This window comes from Biomphalaria glabrata, chromosome 17 (assembly GCF_947242115.1).
Source record: "Biomphalaria glabrata chromosome 17, xgBioGlab47.1, whole genome shotgun sequence".
Lineage (NCBI taxonomy): Eukaryota > Metazoa > Mollusca > Gastropoda > Planorbidae > Biomphalaria > Biomphalaria glabrata.
In genome coordinates, this window is record NC_074727.1 from 18540361 (window position 1) to 18565314 (window position 24954).

At 38.8% G+C, this 24954-nt stretch overlaps 1 protein-coding gene across 1 annotated transcript; it reads right to left on the reverse strand.

Annotated features, from left to right (window-relative positions):
• Positions 1 to 4237: 4237 nt before the first annotated feature.
• LOC106077810 (melatonin receptor type 1A-like) lies at positions 4238 to 23000 on the reverse strand. The gene is made up of 4 exons (XM_013238515.2): positions 22784 to 23000; positions 7855 to 7999; positions 5608 to 6268; positions 4238 to 4682 (listed from the first exon to the last, which is right to left on the reverse strand). The coding sequence occupies exons 1-4, from the start codon at positions 22998 to 23000 to the stop codon at positions 4314 to 4316; spliced, it is 1392 nt and encodes a 463-aa protein (XP_013093969.2). The 3' UTR covers positions 4238 to 4313.
• Between the last annotated feature and the right edge of the window lie 1954 nt (positions 23001 to 24954).

Consider the following 24954-nt stretch of genomic DNA (forward strand, 5'->3'; position numbering starts at 1 on the left):
GAAGCAGAAATGGGCGAGCTGACCTAGGTAAGAGTAGTGACAAGTAATGAGTCCTAAAATTTCATATCGATACCAGCACTAAGCTCTAGTCCAGTGATTACATCCAATCAATATTCTATCAGCGATTCTCAACATCCAGTTCTTTCTGTGACATTTTTTAATCAATGGGAGATTTATAATCTCTCTAACCCTAACCCTTGACCATTCATTAAGATGTGGGTCCGATCAAAAAAATGAATGAAATCTGGGTAATTTATACAATCTCTTTTTATGCAAGAGATTACATTAATGTGTTTCCTGACCAAAAATTTAGAGCCATTGAAATGCGTCACGTGGATCAATTCTGTCCTACATTTTTTTTAACCTAGGTGTACTTCCTTGTACTCTACTGCCTCAATGCCAACTCTTCATGCTAGCTACACATAGTGCTGACAATTCAGTTCATTCAGTAAAACGCCCTCAGCTAAATAGACATGAAGGCAATATAAACTATATATTTGCTTTTGTGCTTCTAAAATAGCAGCATTCATTATTTCATTCATTTCTTAGACCAGTCTCTCTACACTACAGTGAAACACTGGGGTCAATTTGTTGGGCTATGAAGTTTATACTTTTAATATTTCATTTCTAGATTCAGATACAATTTACTTTTAAAAAATCAATCAGTTTAACGAGAAAACAAGCGTTAATTTAATATACACAATTTCTGGTGTATGTGTGATTGTGTATTATCTCCTTTTATTCTGTTTTAAGTAATTCGTTGACATCATCGGCGGTGTTGTCTTTTTTTAAAGCGCGTTTAGCCTACAGCCTGTGTGTATGAGGCGCTTATATAATAATCGGACCAAGTTGGCCAATGCATTGTCAACATAAAAGCAATTGTTTCATATTTCTACAATGTACTCGATGCTACATTGGACAAAACCCACGATAAGAAACCACTCCTGGTGTGGAAGTTTTAAAAAAGTTAATCTGAGGGTTATTAACTGTCTATTCATCAAATCGATATATTTTCTTAATAAGGCACATTCCCTTTTGAGGTGGTGGGGGGGGGGTCTTCTTTGGGTTTCGGTTTAGATTGATATAATGTTGTACCTAGTTTGACATTGACTATGTTGTAGCTAGTGTGACATTGTCTATGTTGTAGCTAGTTTGACATTGACTATGTTGTAGCTAGTGTGACATTGACTATGTTGTAGCCAGTGTGACATTGACTATGTTGTAGCTAGTTTGACATTGACTATGTTGTAGCTAGTTTGACATTGACTATGTTGTAGCTAGTGTGACATCGACTATGTTGTAGCTAGTGTGACATTGACTATGTTGTAGCTAGTGTGACATTGACTATGTTGTAGCTAGTTTGACATTGACTATGTTGTAGCTAGTGTGACATCGACTATGTTGTAGCTAATGTGACATTGACTATGTTGTAGCTAATGTGACATTGACTATGTTGTAGCCAGTGTGACATTGACTATGTTGTAGCTTGTGTGACATTGACTATGTTGTAGCCAGTGTGACATTGACTATGTTGTAGCTAGTGTGACATTGACTATGTTGTAGCTAGTGTAACATTGACTATGTTGTAGCTAGTGTGACATTGACTATGTTGTAGCTAATGTGACATTGACTATGTTGTAGCTAGTGTGACATTGACTATGTTGTAGCCAGTGTGACATTGACTATGTTGTAGCTAGTGTAACATTGACTATGTTGTAGCTAGTGTGACATTGACTATGTTGTAGCTAATGTGACATTGACTATGTTGTAGCTAGTGTGACATTGACTATGTTGTAGCCAGTGTGACATTGACTATGTTGTAGCTAGTGTGACATTGACTATGTTGTAGCTAGTGTGACATTGACATGTTATGGCGCCGATTCCGTATTGGATTTTTTAAAGGTGTGGTACTGACATCTAGAACTATCTGCACTTTAATACCTGGCAGTGCCCGAGGGGTGAAACGTTTTTCTACCATTCCTGCTAGCGGCGGTGCACGTATTTACTTAATGACCAGGTGCAATCAGGCTGACCGCGAATACGTTCACTCAGTATTGGTGTAAGGAGTTAGGCTTTGAATTTGGTTAATTTTATGAAAACAAGTATGCTTGAAGGGGTACTACAATATTGTGTGGGCGCCTCAACGAATCAATGTTTTTTTCTTTTCCCTACTAGAGACCAGGTACCCATGCAGACACTTATGTAAAGCTGTAAAGTCCATAATAAGCATATTGGTGCCTCTATCTTCAAAGAAGGGAACTTGCTGGCTAACTTTGGACTGTGATCCGAGTGACAATCGTCTTGTGACTCATTGTGGTTGCTTGATAGATACAATTATATACTTACCGAAACTACTATATATCACTGCGTGTTGTTCTTTTCTACAGCGATTGTAATAGTTGAACGGGTTTAAATTGTTGTTAAATTTTTAATTGAATATATTTTTTTTGCTTTGATTTCGTTGAATTTTTATATGATACGAGCAAAACAAAAAAAAAAATCTTTTGTGATTCAAGCAGATTACTAACAGAACTATTTATTTACTAGCTATTTATTTGGAATTAACTCCTACTCATTCCCAGACTCGGCTTCCTATTAAAAAAATTTTCACTGTAATTCCCCTTGATTATGTAAACACAGCAGCCACACTTGAAACAAGTTTGTTTAAACTTTACAGAATTGTAGTTTTTTTGTTTTTTTTGATAAAAAAATACATTGAATACATTTACATTTGTTGTTTTTTTAATATACTTAAGTTTTTAATAACTTAAAAAATCCAAATGTCTAGCAAATAATCAAATAATAATAATAATAATAATAATAATACGTGCCACAAGTGTTAGAAACTTAAAAATCAAGATTAAGGGAGATAATCAATACAATTTACAAATTTAACAGACTTCAACAAGTTATCCTGCATGGGTCACATTTACTTATGAATTATATATATTTTTTAAAAAATAATTTCATATAGCGCATCCTTCGTGCTTCTAACAGGCTCCGTGCACTATGTCCCAATGTCTTTTGTGAACCAGTTGGGAAGGGGGTATCTGGGAGAAGGCTTTTCCGTGCTGCCTTTTTATTAAATAATATACATTACAGTGTACATACATGCGCAGCATTACAAAATAAGTTCTTTTTTCTAGTGATACATATACTAAACACATGACAATTTTGAACTATTTATAAAGTAGAAGCAATCACATGATATAGTTTATAAGTGAAGATAAGATAAGATAATTTTTATTGGTTCAAACAAATGAAAATTCAGTTTGACTACAATTGACCACCTCAGCGTAGCTACTGTAACAAAAACAATAACAATATAGATGTTAATAAGAAGTAAGAACAACATTCACACACGAAACACATACACACTCACAACCAGCGCTTTATGAATGTTATTGTATTTCAAGTCAATATTGCGAAAACAACAGAAGTAGAGCAGAAAAATAACGCCGAACTATAAATATATAAATGATTTAGAAAATGTGGACGGCAATTTCAACATAGCAAAATAGGCGATGGGCTCCAAATAGTTGCATGAGCCACGTAAGGATCTGTTTACTTCTGTACAAATCATCGAGTCATTTTTTCACAGTCATATTGTGAGATTCACGGAGTGATTCATTGACTTGTGCAATTTTCAACACTGTAAAATCAAATTATATTACATTATATCGCCACCACATTTCATCATTTTGTTTTGTCTTCTTTTTCTCTCTTACTGAGTTTTGTTACTTAAAGACCGTAAGCGGGGTGTTAAAAATAACAAAGTGTAAACAAGAGAAGATTACTGTGAATAACTTTCGCTGTGAAAAACTCCACTAGGGATAATATGTAAGGAAGTCATTGTACAGGTCTTCAGGTTAGGAATGTTAGAGCTTGGAAACAAACCACCAATCTGTCAAAGAAGTTCAAGAATGTTTTTGGAAGCCAATCATCGTTCCTCTCAAACAGTACATTTAATTCCCTACTTTATTTTAGAACTCTAAAGACTTTAAAAAAGCCTGCTGATAAGTTATTTAGAAATTATATAATGTTGTTGTTTTTTTAATATCGTTGCTATAGGTTCTAGAGCGTCGTTCTTGATTTGTGAAAAACCAATGAAAGAGATTTTTCTGTCTGAACTGGAATAAGATTCGCATTCGTTAACATGTTCTCTTCAGAGAGCTCTAAGCTTAACACTTGAGCTAGAAGGAGACATTGGAACATTGTGAAATGGCGTGTAGATTATGACAGGCTGCTGAGGCTTTCTTTCATCCCCGCCATTGCAACTCGGTTCTATTTGGCAATCCTTATGGGATCTTATTTCAATTGATCTGTTGGTCTCTACTAGCAAACGTTTCCACACGATAGCCATGTTGAAGATGAGAAGCGTTTTCCTGGTCCGTTCTTGAAGCAGACGCGGCCGCTGTCTTTCGGGACTTCCCGAACTTGCAGCAGAAGAGCTTCTTGTAGGCGCGCTTAAAGTTCTTGTTCATCACGCCGTAGACGACCCAGTTGATGCAGGTGTTGGTGAAGGACGTATACGTGCAGGTCAGGTGGACCACGGAGGGCCACTGGTTGGACGTGTCCAGCAGACAGGCCATCATGTAAGGCGTCATCAGAACAGCGAAACAAACGAAGACCACGAAGAGAGACTTGATCAGAGAAAGTTCTTCCGGCGTTACAAGCTTCTTCTAAAATGAAATGGAAAACAAATTAAATATATGGAAAACAAATTAGATTTTTAAAAAAATTTTGCTTATATTGATTGAAATTGCATCCATAATTTTGAATCAATCATAACTGTACATAATTGGCTAAGTTACACCCCTGGTCTTGAGCCTTGTACGCGTCTTTTGTTATGTATGTTAAAAAGTGTCCCATTTGCGCTTTGGTGAGAGAGAGCGTTCAATAGCTGCCATATCTCTCATTAATATGGCATGACTTATCACTCATTTGCTTAGTACATTATCCCTATATAACATAATTAATTAATTACGACTAATTTATTAACTAATTGGTTAATTTTTTATTGATTCATTTATTTTCAGTACATTGAAAAATTGTGTAAAGGTTTAATCGATCCGAGAATGGGAAGTGGGAGAAATATGTGTACAAGACTTTGACCAGACAGACAAACGAAGTGAGTTGATATTAGCTCTTCGGTAAAAAAAAGTTAAATAAATAAGCTTTTATTCTTTTTGTTTACAGGCTATAGCATAAGTATTCAAAACGTGTTTTAGAGGCGGCGGAGGGAGACAAAGCGATTTGAGGGAGAAGTGATACCATGAGTAAACCGCACCGGATGACTCCAACCCTAGCCACGCCTCTGCACGTTGCTTTTCAAAATAATAGCTACCTTTCTTTTCTCTTAACCAATAACCCATTTTCGTTCCCTAGATTTTAACATAAAATTCTTTGGCTATACAACCAAGGAATTAGCTCACACCTGATCACCCATCCTTTACGGCTTTCTAGCTTGGAAAGTTAAGAAATCAGTTTTTTTTGAAATATTGAGATTGACGGTATAATAACATTTACTTTTAATCGTTATGATTTAACCAAAACATTTTAAATAAATCTGTTTGGATATATTTTGGCAAGAGATTTCTAACTTACTAACGGCGCCCTTTCATTCATTTGATCGTTTCTTTGAACTTGTGATGAAGAATGGGGAGTATTTGATTCATACAAATCCACATTCTTTGAACCCTGGGTTCGAGGATAAGGAGGGGTTAATGACGTCATATTTCTGATGGGTAAAAGCGAGTTTCCAGGAAGCGAAGAGTCAGTCTTGACGGAAACGTTCGGTCCATTAAGAATTTCTCGTTTGCTGAGAGATGAGCTCCCGCGTTTTTCAATTTTCTCAGTGAGTTGAACAGCGCTATCGCTCTGCGCGTTTGAGGAAGCGTCTGATGTTGAATAAGAGGACGTTGTCGATGCGACTCCGATGGCGGTCGACTGGCCGGCTTTAAAGTGGTGTATCCTCCTGGAAGCCCTGCGGATGAACCACCAGAGCCCAATGTTGCAAGCCAGCACGATGATGACGGGAATGCCTATGGCCCAAAGCATCAGAAAGAGAGTGTAATAAAAGTTGTAGGTTCGGTCGTAGCCACAGTAGTGGGTCTTGACATCGAAGTGAAACCGGCTCCAGCCCACCAGGGCCGGCAGCGCCGACAGAAAGGCCAAGCACCAGATAACTGAGCAGTAGATAATGGAGGAGAGGATCTTCCTGGAGAACATGGCCGCGAAAATCTCCCTGTGGCAGATGTTTAAATACCTTCAAATAGGAAACAAAAATATGATCAGTTAAAAAAAAAAAAGAGTTTTCATGTCATTTAGGTCGAGACTAATTGTTATAGAAGGCCTGAACACTGACCTGCAACGTCACACATATGGGCAGTTAAGACCGAAAAATGCTCGTTGCCACTTCACAGGACCTGTACGACATGACAACGAGCTATTGGTCTAAACTGCCTACAGGTTGTGACGTTGCATATCACTGTTTAAGCCATCTGTAACGAAAGGTCTCAGTTAGGCACATTGCCTGATAGAAAAATAGATATATAGAGTAAACGTTTTTTTAGGCATGATGTAATAACTCAATTTAAAAAAGAAGGCAACATTAAAATTTTGAATCATTAAAAAAATTAGCATAGTTGTTAGAAGAACAAGCCATGAGAATGCTTAAAGAAACTACAGTTACCAACTACAAACACCTCAAATGAGCAAGCATCAAGCATGGGACAAGATGAAAAGGTCGATTGATCCTCTTTAAGGCACTTTTTCTGTTTCTGTCTCTCTCTCTCTCTCTTTTCTTTTCTCTCTCCCTTTCTCTTTCTGTCTCTCCCTCTTCCTCTCTCTCTATCTTACTATCTCTCTTTCTCTCTATATATATATCTCTCTTCCTTTGTCTTTCTGTCTCTCTCGTCCCCTATTCATCTTTCTAGTCTTCTTCTCTCTTCTGTCTTCTTATAAGAGTGTCTCATCATTCACATCTTCAAGCACCTATTGCGAAACATAAAATTTCAAAAGATTTCTAGATCAATGTTTAATTTTTTTCGTACACATATTTCTCTGGATGCAGAGACCAATCAATATAGAGGGTTTGAAGACTGGCCTGCAACGTTGCAACCTGGGGGCCACTATCTCGATTCCTCGTCACCTCTACTGCCCACAGCCTGCAATGTCGCAACCTGGGGGCCACTATCTCGATTCCTCGTCACCTCTACTGCCCACAGCCTGCAATGTCGCAACCTGGGGGCCACTATCTCGATTCCTCGTCACCTCTACTGCCCACAGCCTGCAATGTCGCAACCTGGGGGCCACTATCTCGATTCCTCGTCACCTCTACTGCCCACAGCCTGCAATGTCGCAACCTGGGGGCCACTATCTCGATTCCTCGTCACCTCTACTGCCCACAGCCTGCAATGTCGCAACCTGGGGGCCACTATCTCGATTCCTCGTCACCTCTACTGCCCACAGCCTGCAATGTCGCAACCTGGGGGCCACTATCTCGATTCCTCGTCACCTCTACTGCCCACAGCCTGCAATGTCGCAACCTGGGGGCCACTATCTCGATTCCTCGTCACCTCTACTGCCCACAGCCTGCAATGTCGCAACCTGGGGGCCACTATCTCGATTCCTCGTCACCTCTACTGCCCACAGCCTGCAATGTCGCAACCTGGGGGCCACTATCTCGATTCCTCGTCACCTCTACTGCCCACAGCCTGCAATGTCGCAACCTGGGGGCCACTATCTCGATTCCTCGTCACCTCTACTGCCCACAGCCTGCAATGTTGCAGGTCAGTGTTAAGGCCTTCTATAACGAATGGCCTCGTTTCTAACACCGTTTCGTCGTCTTACCTGTTTATGGAAATGACCATCAAGGTCATGAGAGAGGCCAGGTAGCCAGTGACGATAATGACGCCGTTGAACACACAGAGGGACATGCTGGTCACTGGATAGTAACCAATCACCAGACCGACCACCGTCCATGGAACTACATAGGCTGAAAACATAAAACATTAAAAGACTATGACATGAAATAAAAATTAAGAATAGCGTCTTCGAGATCAGTGGATCAGTGTATTTTACCTAGTTCTAAAGACCCAGCTTTAACCTACAGATTTTATCACATCTTACCTATAATTGATAAATAAAACAATTCAATAATGTGTAAAAACCCACTCACTCATGAGGGCCAAAAAATCAAACCATAAAAAAAATATTTACGAACAATTTTCTAACAACAAACAATTAACAAGCGACGAACAATCAACTAGCAGTGCTATTAAGGCTTATCGTGAACTGATTTTCTCACATAGATCTAGTCATGGAAATAGACGTGGCATAAACTGGACGACAGCAAAAGAGGCGGAGTCTTGAAGACCAACTTATTCAACTACCCTCCAATGTAAGATGACATCCTAACGCTTGAGCACCCTACAGGCTTAGTACGTGACTTCCTGGTAAAATATAAATATCCACTCAGTGGTGTAGCAAATATAGGACGAAGGAGCTAAACAGTGCCGGCCTGCGGGGCCCAATGTAATGGATGATTGCAAGGTCCTTCTTATAAATTTTTTAACAATAACAACTTTTATTATTAATTAGATCATTATATCATCATTTATTATACAGCATACACAGGAAGCAACGCAAACGCTATTGGCCAGTGGGTTCATTGATACACTAAATATGTCCTACATATTTCAAAGCCTGTGACAAGAGCTATGACGGATAGTGATATGCTAAATGTAAATTGCGGGCCCCTGTCACGCGCAGGGCCCAATTAGGAGCAATCGGTAAAATCGGCCTGAAGCCGGCTCTGGAGCTCAAAGCACAAGGACCCATGATCATTAGGGGGCCAGAGGGACCCGTGAAGGAAAAGAAAACAAAAAATAATTGATTGCAAGAGTTTAGATGTCTCAAGTTTGTGTGTTATGTATTCTTAGAAGTTGTAACTGAATTGATTTAATGTACTAATACTTGTCAAAAAGTAATGCAACGATCATCTGTAAAAAGTAATGTCACTACTATTTATAAAAGGTAATGTCACTACTATTTGTAAAAGGTAATGGCACTACCATTTGTAAAAGGTAATGTCACTACTATTTGTAAAAGGTAATGTCACTACTATTTATAAAAGGTAATGTCACTACTATTTGTAAAAGGTAATGGCACTACTATTTGTAAAAGGTAATGTCACTACTATTTGTAAAAGGTAATGTCACTAATATTTGTAAAACGAAATGGCACTTCTATTTGTAAAACGAAATGGCACTACAATTTGTAAAAGGAAAGTACCTGCATTGGAGTGCCCTTTTAAAAACATACAGGGTGATTCGATTAGCTTTTATTGCATTTACCGACAGGATATGGAGGAGGGGGGACTTGTACACTACTGTATCCCCCTTAGTGTTCTGATTGTTTTCTCTAAATGATCTCTTCATGTCCTCCGAGTTCTCTAGTGTCCTTTAAGTGCCAGTTAAATGTCCTCTAGCGGATGTTTCAGTTGAATGCGAAAAAATAAAAAATATATCTATTCAAATCGTACACATTTAATCGTTTGACTCATTTTTTATATTTGATAGGAACTGTAGAAGTTTTCAAAATATAAGTAATCATTCAATATGTCTCTTCTTGTTTCCTCCAAGACTTTGACCATCGCTATTATCACAATGCAATAAAGATAATGAAATTATGCACGTCAATGCGCGCAGCTAACTTTTGTAAGTAAATAATAAGTAAAGTTACTCCATTCAGACCTTGCGATCTATACGGGAGATGATGTAACGAACATCTGTTTCTGTGGCCTGCAGTTAACGAGGGTGTGATGTTGCCAGCACAACGACCAACCGCCTTTATTTTCCCTTATCTAGTGTCGTCAAACAGGCTTTAAAGACGCACATTCTATTCTCTATTAGCTTTCCGTAATGTGAGTTTAAAAGAAGCATTTTTCTTTTAATTCCTAGACTCCGCGTATTTTCTTGTATGTGACATTTAGTACACTTCCAAACGACGTTATTAATTTGTCGAAACACTTAATGGAAGAAAAACAAGTTCCGACTTCCGCCAATCAAGTTTGATGTTTTTTTCCTGTGTTTTTTTCCTTGTCATTTTCTGTTTTACTTCTAGATTATTGAACGTTTTAATGAGACTCCTACAATAAGCTTTTTACAAAGCTTATATCAACTCCTTCTGTCTGTCTGTCTTGTAATAAGTCTGTACGCGTTATTTCTCCAACACCCTATCTCGGATCAAGCAGAATATTTGCACAATTATTTCTTGCACATGAGAACACGAGAATCAATTTTTAAAAAAATAACCAATTAGTTAAGTAACTATTGGTAATTAAATTATTTTGTTTGGTATCTCAAAGAAAGGGAAAACAACTTGATTAGACTCAGGTGGGGGTACTGAATTAGTCCTCTGTATAGGTGGCCGTTTTATAGTAGTTTGAAACAAACAATAGATAAGTATACAATATTCTATTTTTATACGCATCTCATTAGCAGAACGGTTAGTATGTCAGCTTGAGGAGGCTTGAGTCATTAGTTTGAATTCAGGTCATTCCCCTTTTTTTTTTATTATTTTACAAATGCTTTTAAAAAACGATTACGTAAAATCCCCCCCCCCCCCCATCCATTTTCCCAACTGGTCCAGGCAAGTGAAAGGATTTAAATGATATTTGTTTCGTGCTATCTCCATATACTCAACAGGCTTTGATGAGTATGTGGAAGTATATAATTTATAGTATATATATAACAAATAAGTGTACACTTCCTTTCAAAACGTGTGATCTATGGAGGCAGATGTCAGATGATGTAAAGGTCATCTGTTTCTATGGCCAATGGTTAACGAGGGTGTCCTGTGACCAGCATGACGACCAACCGCCTTTGCTTCCCTATTTTAAGACAGGTACCCGTCAATGTCGGGTGGACTCAGGAACGTCCTGAAAAATTCCAGTCTTCACAGGGATTTGAACCCGAGCGCCAATCCCTTTACCACTCATCCATCACGTCCCTCATATGACTTATAATATTTAAAATAAATAAAAAGTATGTGTGAAAGCAGTTTAAAAATTTATATATATATATATTTTTTAATTAAAAAACAACGAATTTGATTTCATGACGATTAAAACTAGCCGTTCTACCAAGTTCGAACGGGTTACATAATTTTCAGTAAAGCTTGAAGTGCTTGAGTTTTAAACGTGACAGACGAAAAAACAAACGGAAGGACGAACGGCCAGTATAAAACCAAATGCAGCTCTTCCATATAGGGGCCGATAAATCATGTCACATATTTGTTGAATTCATTCATAGGTGCAACAGCTAGCTAGAGCTTCCTTTTTTTTCTTTCTTTCTTTTTTTTTTCTTTCAAGTGTTCATACTGTATACATATTCAAATAAAAAATGTAATCTTATCTTCTTATCTTATAGGCCTATAATACAGACGTTACTTCAAAAAAGAAGATGATTACGTCCTAAGCGTCATGCATTTAGTCATCCATATTAACCAATGACTTAAATTCTGCCAAGTAACTGGTTTTCCTGGCTAGCTCAGGAAGATTGTTAAAAGATTGTTTAATGTTAGTTACCTGTCAAATGCGCAATATTCTATGCAACCTACGTGTTAGTTTGGGTGTAGCATAATGTGTAAGTACGACTGACCCACAGGGGCCTCCTGCGAGTATAAGTGCAACACAAACTCCATCGAATATTTTGTTTCTTCTTTTTAAGACTAAGACTAAGACTGCTTTATTGATCCTTTTGGAAATTTGTTGGATGCTAATGGACGTTGAAGATGTATTTTGAGTTTCTGCTTTAGATGACAGCTGAACAAGGAAGGACTAAAAAAAAATCAACAACCAGCAAAAGTCTAAAGGGGGAAAAAAAGCGGGAAAATCAATCATTTCTGACATTCGTATCATTTAGACATAGGCTTGTGAAGACTGTACGTTTCTCTCTCAAAGATATGAAAACATTAAGATCAACCAGATTGGATCAACCAGATTGGACTGACTGTCTTTGGTTTACCTTTAAACAAACGCCTTCTGACATTAAAGTTTTTAATAATCCATAAAAAAATAATTAATTTATATTTAATACTTTCATTTTTTTCTCGTGTGTTTTTTTTATGACAAAGTTCTGTAGTTTACTCTAATAGAAAGTTATAGGCATGTACGTTTTACACTAACAGAAATAATGAACGTCGAAGCACCATGACAGATAGTTCACATTTCGAATTCTCCATGTGGCTAATGTAAGGTCATCTTTTTCTATATCTGACGAGGGAGTCATGTGGCTAATGTAAGGTCATCTTTTTCTATATCTGACGAGGGAGCCATGTGGCTAATGTAAGGTCATCTTTTTCTATATCTGACGAGGGAGTCATGTGGCTAATGTAAGGTCATCTTTTTCTATATCTGACGAGGGAGTCATGTGGCTAATGTAAGGTCATCTTTTTCTATATCTGACGAGGGAGCCATGTGGCTAATGTAAGGTCATCTTTTTCTATATCTGACGAGGGAGTCATGTGGCTAATGTAAGGTCATCTTTTTCTATATCTGACGAGGGAGTCATGTGGCTAATGTAAGGTCATCTTTTTCTATATCTGACGAGGGAGTCATGTGGCTAATGTAAGGTCATCTTTTTCTATATCTGACGAGGGAGTCATGTGGCTAATGTAAGGTCATCTTTTTCTATATCTGACGAGGGAGCCATGTGGCTAATGTAAGGTCATCTTTTTCTATATCTGACGAGGGAGCCATGTGGCTAATGTAAGGTCATCTTTTTCTATATCTGACGAGGGAGTCATGTGGCTAATGTAAGGTCATCTTTTTCTATATCTGACGAGGGAGCCATGTGGCTAATGTAAGGTCATCTTTTTCTATATCTGACGAGGGAGCCATGTGGCTAATGTAAGGTCATCTTTTTCTATATCTGACGAGGGAGCCATGTGGCTAATGTAAGGTCATCTTTTTCTATATCTGACGAGGGAGCCATGTGGCTAATGTAAGGTCATCTTTTTCTATATCTGACGAGGGAGCCATGTGGCTAATGTAAGGTCATCTTTTTCTATATCTGACGAGGGAGTCATGTGGCTAATGTAAGGTCATCTTTTTCTATATCTGACGAGGGAGTCATGTGGCTAATGTAAGGTCATCTTTTTCTATATCTGACGAGGGAGCCATGTGGCTAATGTAAGGTCATCTTTTTCTATATCTGACGAGGGAGCCATGTGGCTAATGTAAGGTCATCTTTTTCTATATCTGACGAGGGAGTCATGTGGCTAATGTAAGGTCATCTTTTTCTATATCTGACGAGGGAGTCATGTGGCTAATGTAAGGTCATCTTTTTCTATATCTGACGAGGGAGTCATGTGGCTAATGTAAGGTCATCTTTTTCTATATCTGACGAGGGAGTCATGTGGCTAATGTAAGGTCATCTTTTTCTATATCTGACGAGGGAGCCATGTGGCTAATGTAAGGTCATCTTTTTCTATATCTGACGAGGGAGTCATGTGGCTAATGTAAGGTCATCTTTTTCTATATCTGACGAGGGAGCCATGTGGCTAATGTAAGGTCATCTTTTTCTATATCTGACGAGGGAGCCATGTGGCTAATGTAAGGTCATCTTTTTCTATATCTGACGAGGGAGCCATGTGGCTAATGTAAGGTCATCTTTTTCTATATCTGACGAGGGAGCCATGTGGCTAATGTAAGGTCATCTTTTTCTATATCTGACGAGGGAGCCATGTGGCTAATGTAAGGTCATCTTTTTCTATATCTGACGAGGGAGCCATGTGGCTAATGTAAGGTCATCTTTTTCTATATCTGACGAGGGAGCCATGTGGCTAATGTAAGGTCATCTTTTTCTATATCTGACGAGGGAGCCATGTGGCTAATGTAAGGTCATCTTTTTCTATATCTGACGAGGGAGCCATGTGGCTAATGTAAGGTCATCTTTTTCTATATCTGACGAGGGAGCCATGTGGCTAATGTAAGGTCATCTTTTTCTATATCTGACGAGGGAGTCATGTGGCTAATGTAAGGTCATCTTTTTCTATATCTGACGAGGGAGTCATGTGGCTAATGTAAGGTCATCTTTTTCTATATCTGACGAGGGAGTCATGTGGCTAATGTAAGGTCATCTTTTTCTATATCTGACGAGGGAGTCATGTGGCTAATGTAAGGTCATCTTTTTCTATATCTGACGAGGGAGTCATGTGGCTAATGTAAGGTCATCTTTTTCTATATCTGACGAGGGAGTCATGTGGCTAATGTAAGGTCATCTTTTTCTATATCTGACGAGGGAGTCATGTGGCCAACACAACTAACTCAGACAAGTAATGTCACATCAGAGTTAGTTGGACTCACACGGATGTTATTTTTAAAAAAGTATAGTGAAAAGTGCCCGATCTATAAGGCAGATGATGTAAAGGTTTTCTGTTCCTATGAGCGACGGTTAACGTGGGTGTCATGTGACTTGAAATTCGAAATCCAAGCCTTCACCAAGATTGGAACCCGAGTCATCTCGCTTCGGAAGCCTAGTGTTTTACATCTCTGCCACCATCAATACCCCTTTTGGGATTCGAACTCGTGACTTAGAAGCAAAGCGCTCTTCACTTGGAGGAACACACCTACAAGATACCATAGCTTACACTGGCTTAAAGTAAATCAGTAGCAAATGTCAATGTTGTCATAAAGTCTACAGACATGAAATAGAAAGTGTTATGCTAAATATTTGTTTATTTTGAAAAAGAAATATACAGGTCTTGAAAATTTCAGAACTCTGGATACTGCAATGGTCAAGGGTTCTGTATGAATTATTGATTAAGTATCATGTTTGTGATCTGATATGTATTGATGGCGTAAGGGGCAGTAATTGAGTCCTGATACAGAGTATAAGAGGTTGCGGTATAATAATGAATGGGGGGGATGGATATCAAGAGACATATTAATACAAGAGACAGAGAAGATCAATCAAGAGAGACACTCAAGAGAGAGTAGATCCAGAGGCAGCGTAGATCAAGAGTCAGAGTAGATCAAGAGACAGAGAAGTTTAAGAGACAGAGTAGATCAAGAGTCAGAGTAGATCAAGTGACAGAGTAGATCAAGAGTCAGAGTAGATCAAGAGACAGTGTAGATCAAGAGACAGTGTAGATCAAGAGATAGAGTAGATCAAGAGACAGAGAAGTTTAAGAGACAGAGTACATCAAGAAACAGAGACGTTTAAAAGTCAGAGTAGATCAAGTGACAGAGTAGATCAAGAGTCAGAGTAGATCAAGAGTCAGAGTAGATCAAGAGTCAGAGTAGATCTAGAGACAGTGTAGATCAAGAGACAGAGTAGATCAAGAGACAGAGAAGTTTAAGAGACAGAGTAGATCAAGAGTCAGAGTAGATCAAGAGTCAGAGTAGATCAAGAGACAGAGTAGATCAAGAGACAGAGACGTTTAAGAGACAGAGTAGATCAAGAGTCAGAGAAGTTTAAGAGACAAGGTAGATCAAGAGTCAGAGTAGATCAAGAGACAGAGTAGATCAAGAAACAGAGACGATTAAGAGACAGAGTAGATCAAGAGTCAGAGAAGTTTAAGAGACAAGGTAGATCAAGAGTCAGAGTAGATCAAGAGTCAGGGTAGATCAAGAGTCAGAGTAGATCAAGAGACAGAGTAGATCAAGAGTCAGAGTAGATCAAAAGACAGAGTAGATCAAGAGTCAGAGTAGATCAAGAGACAGAGTAGATCAAGAGAGTAGATCAAGAGTCAGAGTAGATCAAGAGACAGAGTAGATCAAGAGTCAGAGTAGATCAAGAGTCAGAGTAGATCAAGAGTCAGAGTAGATCAAGAGTCAGAGTAGATCAAGAGACAGAGAAGTTTAAGAGACAGAGTACATCAAGAAACAGAGACGTTTAAGAGACAGAGTAGATCAAGAGTCAGAGAAGTTTAAGAGACAAGGTAGATCAAGAGTCAGAGTAGATCAAGAGACAGAGTAGATCAAGAAACAGAGACGATTAAGAGACAGAATAGATCAAGAGTCAGAGAAGTTTAAGAGACAGAGTAGTTTAAGAGACAGAGTAGATCAAGAGTCAGAGTAGATCAAGAGTCAGAGTAGATCAAGAGACAGAGTAGATCAAGAGACAGAGAAGTTTAAGAGACAGAGTACATCAAGAAACAGAGACGTTTAAGAGACAGAGTAGATCAAGAGTCAGAGAAGTTTAAGAGACAAGGTAGATCAAGAGTCAGAGTAGATCAAGAGACAGAGTAGATCAAGAAACAGAGAAGTTTAAGAGACAAGGTAGATCAAGAGTCAGAGTAGATCAAGAGTCAGGGTAGATCAAGAGTCAGAGTAGATCAAGAGACAGAGTAGATCAAGAGTCAGAGTAGATCAAGAGACAGAGTAGATCAAGAGTCAGAGTAGATCAAGAGACAGAGTAGATCAAGAGAGTAGATCAAGAGTCAGAGTAGATCAAGAGACAGAGTAGATAAAGAGTCAGAGTAGATCAAGAGTCAGAGTAGATCAAGAGTCAGAGTAGATCAAGAGTCAGAGTAGATCAAGAGACAGAGTAGATCAAGAAACAGAGACGTTTAAGAAACAGAGTAGATCAAGAGTCCGAGAAGTTTAAGAGACAAGGTAGATCAAGAGTCAGAGATGTTTAAGAGCCAGAGTAGATCAAGAAACAGAGGCGTTTAAGAGTCAGAGTAGATCAAGTGACAGAGTAGATCAAGAGTCAGAGTAGATCAAGAGTCAGAGTAGATCAAGAGTCAGAGTAGATCTAGAGACAGTGTAGATCAAGAGACAGAGTAGATCAAGAGACAGAGAAGTTTAAGAGACAGAGTAGATCAAGAGTCAGAGTAGATCAAGAGTCAGAGTAGATCAAGAGTCAGAGTAGATCTAGAGACAGTGTAGATCAAGAGACAGAGTAGATCAAAAGACAGAGAAGTTTAAGAGACGGAGTAGATCAAGAATCAGAGTAGATCAAGAGTCAGAGTAGATCAAGAGACAGAGTAGATCAAGAGACAGAGTAGATCAAGAGTCAGAGTAGATCAAGAGACAGAGTAGATCAAGAAACAGAGACGATTAAGAGACAGAGTAGATCAAGAGTCAGAGAAGTTTAAGAGACAAGGTAGATCAAGAGTCAGAGTAGATCAAGAGTCAGGGTAGATCAAGAGTCAGAGTAGATCAAGAGACAGAGTAGATCAAGAGTCAGAGTAGATCAAGAGACAGAGTAGATCAAGAGTCAGAGTAGATCAAGAGACAGAGTAGATCAAGAGAGTAGATCAAGAGTCAGATTAGATCAAGAGACAGAGTAGATCAAGAGTCAGAGTAGATCAAGAGTCAGAGTAGATCAAGAGTCAGAGTAGATCAAGAGTCAGAGTAGATCAAGAGACAGAGTAGATCAAGAGACAGAGAAGTTTAAGAGACAGAGTACATCAAGAAACAGAGACGTTTAAAAGTCAGAGTAGATCAAGTGACAGAGTAGATCAAGAGTCAGAGTAGATCAAGAGTCAGAGTAGATCAAGAGTCAGAGTAGATCTAGAGACAGTGTAGATCAAGAGACAGAGTAGATCAAGAGACAGAGAAGTTTAAGAGACAGAGTAGATCAAGAGTCAGAGTAGATCAAGAGTCAGAGTAGATCAAGAGACAGAGTAGATCAAGAGACAGAGACGTTTAAGAGACAGAGTGGATCAAGAGTCAGAGAAGTTTAAGAGACAAGGTAGATCAAGAGTCAGAGTAGATCAAGAGACAGAGTAGATCAAGAAACAGAGACGATTAAGAGACAGAGTAGATCAAGAGTCAGAGAAGTTTAAGAGACAAGGTAGATCAAGAGTCAGAGTAGATCAAGAGTCAGGGTAGATCAAGAGTCAGAGTAGATCAAGAGACAGAGTAGATCAAGAGTCAGAGTAGATCAAGAGACAGAGTAGATCAAGAGTCAGAGTAGATCAAGAGACAGAGTAGATCAAGAGAGTAGATCAAGAGTCAGAGTAGATCAAGAGACAGAGTAGATCAAGAGTCAGAGTAGATCAAGAGTCAGAGTAGATCAAGAGTCAGAGTAGATCAAGAGTCAGAGTAGATCAAGAGACAGAGAAGTTTAAGAGACAGAGTACATCAAGAAACAGAGACGTTTAAGAGACAGAGTAGATCAAGAGTCAGAGAAGTTTAAGAGACAAGGTAGATCAAGAGTCAGAGTAGATCAAGAGACAGAGTAGATCAAGAAACAGAGACGATTAAGAGACAGAATAGATCAAGAGTCAGAGAAGTTTAAGAGACAAGGTAGATCAAGAGTCAGAGTAGATCAAGAGTCAGGGTAGATCAAGAGTCAGAGTAGATCAAGAGACAGAGTAGATCAAGAGTCAGAGTAGATCAAGAGACAGAGTAAATCAAGAGTCAGAGTAGATCAAGAGACAGAGTAGATCAAGAGAGTAGATCAAGAGTCAGAGTAGATCAAGAGACAGAGTTGATCAAGAGTCAGAGAAGTTTAAGAGACAGAGTAGTTTAAGAGACAGAGTAGATCAAGAGTCAGAGTAGATCAAGAGTCAGAGTAGATCAAGAGACAGAGTAGATCAAGAGACAGAGAAGTTTAAGAGACAGAGTACATCAAGAAACAGAGACGTTTAAGAGACAGAGTAGATCAAGAGTCAGAGAAGTTTAAGAGACAAGGTAGATCAAGAGTCAGAGTAGATCAAGAGACAGAGTAGATCAAGAAACAGAGAAGTTTAAGAGACAAGGTAGATCAAGAGTCAGAGTAGATCAAGAGTCAGGGTAGATCAAGAGTCAGAGTAGATCAAGAGACAGAGTAGATCAAGAGTCAGAGTAGATCAAGAGACAGAGTAGATCAAGAGTCAGAGTAGATCAAGAGACAGAGTAGATCAAGAGAGTAGATCAAGAGTCAGAGTAGATCAAGAGACAGAGTAGATAAAGAGTCAGAGTAGATCAAGAGTCAGAGTAGATCAAGAGTCAGAGTAGATCAAGAGTCAGAGTAGATCAAGAGACAGAGTAGATCAAGAAACAGAGACGTTTAAGAAACAGAGTAGATCAAGAGTCCGAGAAGTTTAAGAGACAAGGTAGATCAAGAGTCAGAGAAGTTTAAGAGCCAGAGTAGATCAAGAAACAGAGGCGTTTAAGAGTCAGAGTAGATCAAGTGACAGAGTAGATCAAGAGTCAGAGTAGATCAAGAGTCAGAGTAGATCAAGAGTCAGAGTAGATCTAGAGACAGTGTAGATCAAGAGACAGAGTAGATCAAGAGACAGAGAAGTTTAAGAGACAGAGTAGATCAAGAGTCAGAGTAGATCAAGAGTCAGAGTAGATCAAGAGTCACAGTAGATCTAGAGACAGTGTAGATCAAGAGACAGAGTAGATCAAGAGACAGAGAAGTTTAAGAGACGGAGTAGATCAAGAATCAGAGTAGATCAAGAGTCAGAGTAGATCAAGAGACAGAGTAGATCAAGAGACAGAGTAGATCAAGAGTCAGAGTAGATCAAGAGTCAGAGTAGATCTAGAGACAGTGTAGATCAAGAGACAGAGTAGATCAAGAGACAGAGAAGTTTAAGAGACAGAGTAGATCAAGAGTCAGAGTAGATCAAGAGTCAGAGTAGATCAAGAGTCAGAGTAGATCTAGAGACAGTGTAGATCAAGAGACAGAGTAGATCAAGAGACAGAGAAGTTTAAGAGACAGAGTAGATCAAGAGTCAGAGTAGATCAAGAGTCAAAGTAGATCAAGAGTCAGAGTAGATCTAGAGACAGTGTAGATCAAGAGACAGAGTAGATCAAGAGACAGAGAAGTTTAAGAGACAGAGTAGATCAAGAGTCAGAGTAGATCAAGAGTCAGAGTAGATCAAGAGACAGAGTAGATCAAGAGACAGAGACGTTTAAGAGACAGAGTAGATCAAGAGTCAGAGAAGTTTAAGAGACAAGGTAGATCAAGAGTCAGAGTAGATCAAGAGACAGAGTAGATCAAGAAACAGAGACGATTAAGAGACAGAGTAGATCAAGAGTCAGAGAAGTTTAAGAGACAAGGTAGATCAAGAGTCAGAGTAGATCAAGAGTCAGGGTAGATCAAGAGTCAGAGTAGATCAAGAGACAGAGTAGATCAAGAGTCAGAGTAGATCAAGAGACAGAGTAGATCAAGAGTCAGAGTAGATCAAGAGACAGAGTAGATCAAGAGAGTAGATCAAGAGTCAGATTAGATCAAGAGACAGAGTAGATCAAGAGTCAGAGTAGATCAAGAGTCAGAGTAGATCAAGAGTCAGAGTAGATCAAGAGTCAGAGTAGATCAAGAGACAGAGTAGATCAAGAGACAGAGAAGTTTAAGAGACAGAGTACATCAAGAAACAGAGACGTTTAAAAGTCAGAGTAGATCAAGTGACAGAGTAGATCAAGAGTCAGAGTAGATCAAGAGTCAGAGTAGATCAAGAGTCAGAGTAGATCTAGAGACAGTGTAGATCAAGAGACAGAGTAGATCAAGAGACAGAGAAGTTTAAGAGACAGAGTAGATCAAGAGTCAGAGTAGATCAAGAGTCAGAGTAGATCAAGAGACAGAGTAGATCAAGAGACAGAGACGTTTAAGAGACAGAGTAGATCAAGAGTCAGAGAAGTTTAAGAGACAAGGTAGATCAAGAGTCAGAGTAGATCAAGAGACAGAGTAGATCAAGAAACAGAGACGATTAAGAGACAGAGTAGATCAAGAGTCAGAGAAGTTTAAGAGACAAGGTAGATCAAGAGTCAGAGTAGATCAAGAGTCAGGGTAGATCAAGAGTCAGAGTAGATCAAGAGACAGAGTAGATCAAGAGTCAGAGTAGATCAAGAGACAGAGTAGATCAAGAGTCAGAGTAGATCAAGAGACAGAGTAGATCAAGAGAGTAGATCAAGAGTCAGAGTAGATCAAGAGACAGAGTAGATCAAGAGTCAGAGTAGATCAAGAGTCAGAGTAGATCAAGAGTCAGAGTAGATCAAGAGTCAGAGTAGATCAAGAGACAGAGTAGATCAAGAGACAGAGAAGTTTAAGAGACAGAGTACATCAAGAAACAGAGAAGTTTAAGAGACAGAGTAGATCAAGAGTCAGAGAAGTTTAAGAGACAAGGTAGATCAAGAGTCAGAGTAGATCAAGAGACAGAGTAGATCAAGAAACAGAGACGATTAAGAGACAGAGTAGATCAAGAGTCAGAGAAGTTTAAGAGACAAGGTAGATCAAGAGTCAGAGTAGATCAAGAGTCAGGGTAGATCAAGAGTCAGAGTAGCTCAAGAGACAGAGTAGATCAAGAGTCAGAGTAGATCAAGAGACAGAGTAAATCAAGAGTCAGAGTAGGTCAAGAGACAGAGTAGATCAAGAGAGTAGATCAAGAGTCAGAGTAGATCAAGAGACAGAGTAGATCAAGAGTCAGAGAAGTTTAAGAGACAGAGTAGTTTAAGAGACAGAGTAGATCAAGAGTCAGAGTAGATCAAGAGTCAGAGTAGATCAAGAGACAGAGTAGATCAAGAGACAGAGAAGTTTAAGAGACAGAGTACATCAAGAAACAGAGACGTTTAAGAGACAGAGTAGATCAAGAGTCAGAGAAGTTTAAGAGACAAGGTAGATCAAGAGTCAGAGTAGATCAAGAGACAGAGTAGATCAAGAAACAGAGAAGTTTAAGAGATAAGGTAGATCAAGAGTCAGAGTAGATCAAGAGTCAGGGTAGATCAAGAGTCAGAGTAGATCAAGAGACAGAGTAGATCAAGAGTCAGAGTAGATCAAGAGACAGAGTAGATCAAGAGTCAGAGTAGATCAAGAGACAGAGTAGATCAAGAGAGTAGATCAAGAGTCAGAGTAGATCAAGAGACAGAGTAGATAAAGAGTCAGAGTAGATCAAGAGTCAGAGTAGATCAAGAGTCAGAGTAGATCAAGAGTCAGAGTAGATCAAGAGACAGAGTAGATCAAGAAACAGAGACGTTTAAGAAACAGAGTAGATCAAGAGTCCGAGAAGTGTAAGAGACAAGGTAGATCAAGAGTCAGAGAAGTTTAAGAGCCAGAGTAGATCAAGAAACAGAGGCGTTTAAGAGACAGAGTAGATCAAGAGTCAGAGAAGTTTAAGAGACAGAGTAGATCAAGAGTCAGAGTAGATCAAGAGTCAGAGTAGACCAAGAGACAGTGTAGATCAAGAAACAGAGACGTTTAAGAGACAGAGTACATCAAGAGACAGAGAAGTTTAAGAGACAAGGTAGATCAAGAGACAGAGTAGATCAAGAGTCAGAGTAGATCAAGAGACAGAGAAGTTTAAGAGTCAGAGCAGATCAAGAGTCAGAGTAGATCAAGAGACAGAAGTTTAAGAGACAGAGTACATCAAGAGACAGTGTAGATCAAGAGACAGAGACGTTTAAGAGACAAGGTAGGTCAAGAGTCAGAGAAGTTTAAGAGACAGAGTAGATCAAGAGACAGAAGTTTAAGAGACAGAGTAGATCAAGAGTCAGAGAAGTTTAAGAGATAGAGTAGATCAAGAGTCAGAGAAGTTTAAGAGACAGAGTAGATCAAGAGTCATAGAAGTTTAAGAGACAGAGTAGATCAAGAGTCAGAGAAGTTTAAGAGACAGTGTAGATCAAGAGACAGAGTAGATCAAGAGACAGAAGTTTAAGAGACAAAGTAGATCAAGAGTCAGAGAAGTTTAAGAGACAGAGTAGATCAAGAGACAGAAGTTTAAGAGACAGAGTAGATCAAGAGTCAGAGAAGTTTAAGAGACAGATTCGATCAAAAGACAGTGTAGATCAAGAGACACAGAAGTTCAAGAGACAAAGTAATTAAAAGACAAAGTAGATTACCTATAATGGTCAGGTCAGCCACAGCCAGGTTGATGATGAAATAGTAATGTGGATTATGCATGACTTTGTTGGTGACCACGGTCAGGATGATGACCACGTTACCCACAAGCCCAGCGACGATGTAGAAGATGCCAACGATGATGAAGATCATGCGGGCGTGAAATGGTATCGGCTCCCCCGCTAGCTCGGACATCGTCCAGTTGCTTGAAGTGGACATTCTCTGTGGACGAACGAGATAAACCTACGTCAGCAAGTTCATGGAAGCAGTGAAACCCTCAGACTTTCCTCAGACTTGGCGATTAAATAGCGGTAATAGGACTCGTGACACGCGTGCCGAAATTTAAATAGCCCACAATCCAAAAAAAAAAGTTTGTGCACAAAAACTCCCCCCCCCCCCGGGGTGAGTCACCATTTTACTAAAGTAGATATACAAGAAATGAGAAATGATGTAAACCGTACATGACATCAAAAATATATTCAAATCAAAATCGCATTCACAACCCTCTGGCTTAATGTTTTCATTCAGTTTAAAATGTTACATAATAAGCTGAGATTTATTCGTCTTGAAGAATTTTTGAAAATTCACACTTCTTGAAAATGTATACACTAACTATAGACTATAGACAATGTTCTCATATAATATAAATGTATTGTTAAATCATAATATCTAGAAAATGATCAGTTTAAATATTAATTACCATGAAATTTATTAATTGCTGCAAATGCGAAACCTTATGCCATACATTGAAATATTTAATACAATAAAGCATATATTCTATAGCTCTTGGTACAATTAGATAATTGAGATAACTTACATAAAAGTATTTTAATATTAACATGAGCCAATATAAACCTTTTCAAGCAAGAAATGTTATTTTTATTCCTATTTAGACGAATACGTAATAGCAAGATCTTTAACGAGAAAGTAACATGAAATATTGTTTTAATTGTTTCCCTTTGAAGAGCATCTAATTTTAACAGTCAGCCCTAGAAACAAGTGCGCTTTACAACATCTGCCCCCCTTATATTGCAAGGCTTGAAATGGGTGCCTCTACCACTTATTGCATTTTCACTTGCCATAAAGCTGTGAAGTAGCTAGGGTGAGGGAAGGGGGTACAAATTTGAAAATAGCCCGGGGCCCCAACTTGAGGGGTCCCCCAAATGAGTGTGCATTTTTTTTTACAGTTACTATTAAGCCAATGCTATCATATCTTGCTATCCATGTTATTATGTATATTACTGACCATGTTGCATATATTCCACACATTAGACATATATTTATTAAGTACATTATCTCTTGTCATGATGTCGAATGTCAAAATCCAGGGGCCCTTAAATAGACAAAGTTTCCAGACCCCTAAATCCCTGCCATAAAGTCGTGCGCATTATACTGGCAAGATATTTAGATCTCCAAACCAGTGACCATAGTACGTTCTAAGGGCCCTGGTCACTTCTTGATCACTTCTTTCTCACGCCCATGTGTGTTTGTGTTTTACATGTTTAAGATGTTCCTTCAGAATGGAAGATTATTACCTCCTAGCCCACACCCCCTACATGAAGGTGGGGGTGGGGGGGATGACAGCGGCTAGGGTTCAAAACCTGGACCACCGAGACGACAGAATATCACACGACAAAGCATGAAGTACAACTTCTCCTACATTTCAAATTAAACTATTCTAGCATTTTAAATATTAAATCCCCCCCCTTTTTTTTTTCAACCAAAAAAAAATAGACCTTCCCAGACAACAGATTGAATTGTGTAACAATGGCAAAATATCTTGGGCACAACTGGGTCTAAATAACCATCTAAAAATGTGACCCAATTTTGCAGGAAACGAAAAAACAATCTAAGATATTCCCCGGTTTCGAATAAATTCGCTTTATTATTTTATGGTATCGTTTTTTAATATATTTTTTTGCCTGGAGTCGAACAGCATTAGCCGCACTAACTTCATATTGTGAGTGCGTCATTGTGTCCATCGTGAAACAAGACTGAGAATCTTTGACCACAAAGAGCTGCACTCTAACTTACCCGACACTCGTGAAGAAATCATTTGTCTTGATAGAACTACTCACATAATGGCAGCTATTCTAAAACACTGCAATAATGCGTAACCGTAAAATTTAATTTCAGCATAAGCACTTCATTAGAATATCGAAATAGCTCAGAT

Bases quoted from the DNA above. Each gene is read 5' to 3' on its own strand.
- LOC106077810 (XM_013238515.2), bottom strand. From the start codon at position 23,000: ATGTCCACTTCAAGCAACTGGACGATGTCCGAGCTAGCGGGGGAGCCG. The intron at 8,000-22,783 runs GTAATCTACTTT...TTATGTTTTCAG, and splicing joins GGCTGACCTGACCATTATAG to CCTATGTAGTTCCATGGACG. The intron at 6,269-7,854 runs GTAAGACGACGA...TCCTATTTGAAG, and splicing joins ATGGTCATTTCCATAAACAG to GTATTTAAACATCTGCCACA.